This window comes from Archocentrus centrarchus, chromosome 10 (genome assembly GCF_007364275.1).
Source record: "Archocentrus centrarchus isolate MPI-CPG fArcCen1 chromosome 10, fArcCen1, whole genome shotgun sequence".
In the NCBI taxonomy this organism is placed as follows: Eukaryota; Metazoa; Chordata; class Actinopteri; order Cichliformes; family Cichlidae; genus Archocentrus; species Archocentrus centrarchus.
The window spans coordinates 11943607-11947735 of record NC_044355.1 but is presented as its reverse complement, the minus strand read 5'-3'; the positions used below and the strand labels follow the sequence as shown (position 1 = coordinate 11947735).

General features: G+C 40.0%; 1 protein-coding gene across 1 annotated transcript; it reads left to right on the top strand.

Moving 5' to 3' along the window:
- Positions 1 to 585: 585 nt before the first annotated feature.
- On the top strand, positions 586 to 2481 carry sox3 (SRY-box transcription factor 3). Its single transcript, XM_030740193.1, has one exon. The coding sequence runs from the start codon at positions 811 to 813 to the stop codon at positions 1711 to 1713; it is 903 nt and encodes a 300-aa protein (XP_030596053.1). The 5' UTR covers positions 586 to 810; the 3' UTR covers positions 1714 to 2481.
- Positions 2482 to 4129: the final 1648 nt, after the last annotated feature.

The window sequence follows — 4129 nt, the reverse complement described above, 5'->3', positions numbered from 1 at the left end:
AATTATTTAAACCCGTTGGGAAGTTTATTATTATTATTATTATTATTATTATTATTATTATTAATGTTTTTTTGTCCAAACCTTTCAGAATAACATTCAGGTTTATCAGTGGAAGGTACCGACACTAACCTCCAAGTAAGATTAAGAGGCCCTTTTTCTTCTACAGATGACTCTAAGTTGCAGACAAAAATAAATATTTGATTCCAATATCTAAAAATTTACTTCAGTAATTTGCACTTATGTCAAGTCAATTTTGGTTTCGGTCTCTGTCTGTAACTAAATAACTGACACTGATCCCAATACTTTCTGATCATATACTCATTAATTTAATCTTCATTTTAGAAATAGTGTAAACCCATAACATTGCCCTCTATTTTTCTTTTTCTTTTTTGAGTTGCGCTGCTGTTTTAAAACTTTACCTCTCCCTCCTCCTCTGACCAAAACACAGGAGTGTGTGCTCCGGTTGGGTACGCGGTGGCTATGGGAGCTGCGCGCTGATTGGTCATCTGCTGCTCATTGTCACGCTGTCAATCCACATCACATGGTCCAACCCCTAGGCCTATTAACAGATGAGCTTGGCGAACAAGTTTACAGACTTCTGTTTCAGTGCCGTGAGGGAAGGAGCAGTTTGAGCGGAGAGAAACCAGAAGCACCTGCAACCACATTTGCCTCTTAAGGCAGAACTTTTTTTTTAAAGAAAAAAAAAATCCACCTTCTTATGAGACTGGTCAGTACCTCTACCTCTTTGACTCTTGGCGTTGTTTTGTGAACTTTTTACGTGCCTGTGAGTGAACACTAAAAGCCGCCTGAATGTATAACATGATGGAAACCGAGATCAAGACCCCGCTCCCGCAGTCCAACTCGGGCTCGGCGCCGGGCGCAAAGAACAACAGTGCCAGCGACCAGGAGCGAGTAAAGCGGCCGATGAACGCCTTCATGGTCTGGTCTCGGGGTCAGCGAAGGAAGATGGCTCAAGAAAATCCCAAAATGCACAACTCTGAAATAAGCAAGCGGCTCGGTGCTGATTGGAAACTTCTGACCGACAGTGAAAAGAGGCCATTCATCGACGAGGCCAAGCGTCTACGGGCTATGCACATGAAGGAGCACCCGGATTATAAATACCGTCCCCGCAGGAAGACCAAGACCTTGCTCAAGAAAGACAAGTATTCTTTGCCCGGGGGACTGTTGGCGCCGGGAACCAATTCCGTCAACAACCCTGTGTCAGTGGGGCAGCGGATGGACGGATACGCGCACATGAACGGGTGGACAAACAGTGCGTACTCCCTCATGCCGGACCAGCTGCCCTACCCTCAACATCACAGCATGAACAGTCCACAGATTCAGCAGATGCACCGGTACGAGATGGCAGGCCTGCAGTACCCGATGATGTCTTCGGCGCAGACCTACATGAACGCAGCTTCCACATACAGCATGTCTCCAGCGTACACGCAGCAGACCACCAGCGCCATGGGACTGAGCTCCATGGCGTCAGTGTGCAAGACCGAGCCGAGCTCACCACCGCCGGCCATCACGTCCCACTCTCAGAGGGCGTGTTTGGGAGACCTGAGGGATATGATAAGCATGTACCTGCCTCCCGGCGGGGACAGCGCAGAGCATTCATCCCTGCAGAGCAGCCGGTTACACAGCGTCCATCCGCACTATCAAACCGCGGGGACTGGCGTCAATGGAACGCTACCTCTCACCCACATCTGAGAGCAGCACACAAAATAAAAGACTTTAAAAACTTTTTAAAAAGTTACGGATACTTGAACTTGCTAAAGAAACAACGTTCAGCAGTTTTGTTAAAAAAAAAAGGAAAAAAAGAAACACAATTTTATCCTCTGATTTTGTCCATTTTAAATGACTTTTTAAATGGATCGAAACTGAACGTTGAGCCCATCAGAGTAAATTGCGCTGCAAAGAGGCTTTTTATTGCGAGTATGAGCAATTAACTTATGTAGAAGAATTGGACTTCTATATTTTAAATGATGCCATATTTTCTCTCTATGAAAAGGCATGTGGCCTCGTGAATGGGGCTGGTGTATTTCAGAAAAGCTGGATGGAAAGTTGTTTCATAAATGTTTACACTTAATTTGTAGACTGTCAGTTGTCTCGACTGTGTCCAAATTTTGTAGTCTTCCTTTTTTTTTTTTTTTTTTTTTTTTTTTTCCTCCCAGTGAACTAGGTTAAAGGAAATGTAAAGACAGTGGGGTCGCAAACGCAAGTTTTATTTATAGTAAAAAAATTTCTTTTAATTCTTTTTGTTTTGTTTTTTTTAGCTTGTGACCCCGAAGTTTTGTCACGTGAAATGTTCAATTTTGTTTTTGTTGTTTTTTGTAAAATATTCTGTTCTGTGATGGTTTTGACAGTGTCATGTTTGCTCATTACCCTGAACGAAAAGGTTTATTTAAACTGACGTTTCTACATATTTTAAGACCATCCTCTATTCTTAAATGCTGAATAAATTTCTACAAAACGTTATTTGTGAGTCTGTCTCCTATGTGTAATGTAAATTCTGAAAATGGTTCTTGTACTCAAAATATTCTGAGTACAGTTTCTTAAGGGAGCATAAAAGTGACATTTTACAGGCTGTTCAAATGCTCATTTTCAAAATTATCTTTGAAAGATCAAACAATTGAAATTTATCATTTTTAACAAAAATGTCTCTGTTAAATCAAATGGTCCTATTTATACTATAACACATCAAATTTCCCTACGTGGAGAAGCACCATGGCAGGGGACAAATGGTTTCCAATTATTTTGAGGTATAAACATAATTTGTTCCGGGATTTTATAGTTTTGAACATCAGCTTATAAAGGCTGTATCATAATTCTTAACCTGTTCTGATATTCATGTTGATTTGTCAAGTCCAACATTCATTTTGGAACTGGTTATGTTTATTGCTGTATCTATTCCTAAATTCCCTTAAATTCAGTTTTCAGATTTCAGATGGGTTAAAACAAACCATCAGTGCTTTGGTGCTCAGGTTGGACTTTATTTTGTTGTTTTATTTGAACACGTTGAGACGATAGGAATTACCTTTTTAGAATTCCCCAGAAAAATGTCAAAATCTAAATGTTTAACTCTAAAATGAATTAGGTTGGCTGCCAGATCCTTTCACATATTCAAATTATTTTTAAAATGGCAACATATTTGACTAAGATTAAAAGAATATACTGTCAGAATGTCATAACGTCGTCTGAAACTTGATCTGAAAAGTTAACTTTGTGCATAAGTGCTGATGCACTAAAGTATTGTTAATTTGAGACTTCGGCAGAAAATATTGTATCACATAACTTAAAAGGATCAAATTTAATATAAAATTCATGTTTTAAACAATACATTTCCTAATTTGATCTTTAATTCAATTTGTATTGTATACAGAGATTGTTTAATTCTCATGTACTTTTGAAACCTCTTCAGACTGTTATACCCTCTTGCGGTCTATCCGTTGGCTCTGTTAAAATTTTATGACTCAGAAAACTATCTGTGCTTTGATTATTTACACCAGGTATGCTGCATTTATAAATTTAACCTCTCTCAATTCACATACTGTTCCGGACACGAATTATACAATGGTGTTTGGAAGAATGGACTGGCTTGCTGTTGCACTGTACTGTAGGCTAAATAAGCTCTGGCCCACCAAGAGGGCCGAAGCAGTGGCGGTCCTGCTGGCCTTCCCACACTCCCTTTAGGACTTGATCCACAGCTCAGCACAGCAGCCTAGATTAGCCCCACACACCTTTGTGGAGGGAAAGATTATCCAGACCTCCCTGCATTCACTGACAGGGTTTAAGTCATTCTAGCGTGCCAGCAGCCACCCGTCACCTAATCACACTCTCCAACTCATTTTTTTGTAATTAAGCAGCTTTTCTCTGCTGCTCAGTGTTAGATGTTTATGCTGTGGTCTAGTCAGAGAAATGTTTATAGTTATTTATCAAATTTGGAATTTTTCTTAAACTTCAGGGTGACTTTCATCAATGCAGCTCTTCAGAAAAAAAGTTTATGCTTAACAACTGAAGTAAAACTATAAACGTGCCATACAGTGAAATATTTTCTTACAACCCCGGTTTAGCTCAGTTCTCTGTATGATCATCTGGACTGCCACAGAAATGCGATGTCTACTGA

What these genes read in the sequence shown, in the direction of transcription:
- sox3 (XM_030740193.1), top strand. Translation starts at nt 811, where the DNA reads ATGTATAACATGATGGAAACCGAGATCAAGACCCCGCTCCCGCAGTCC.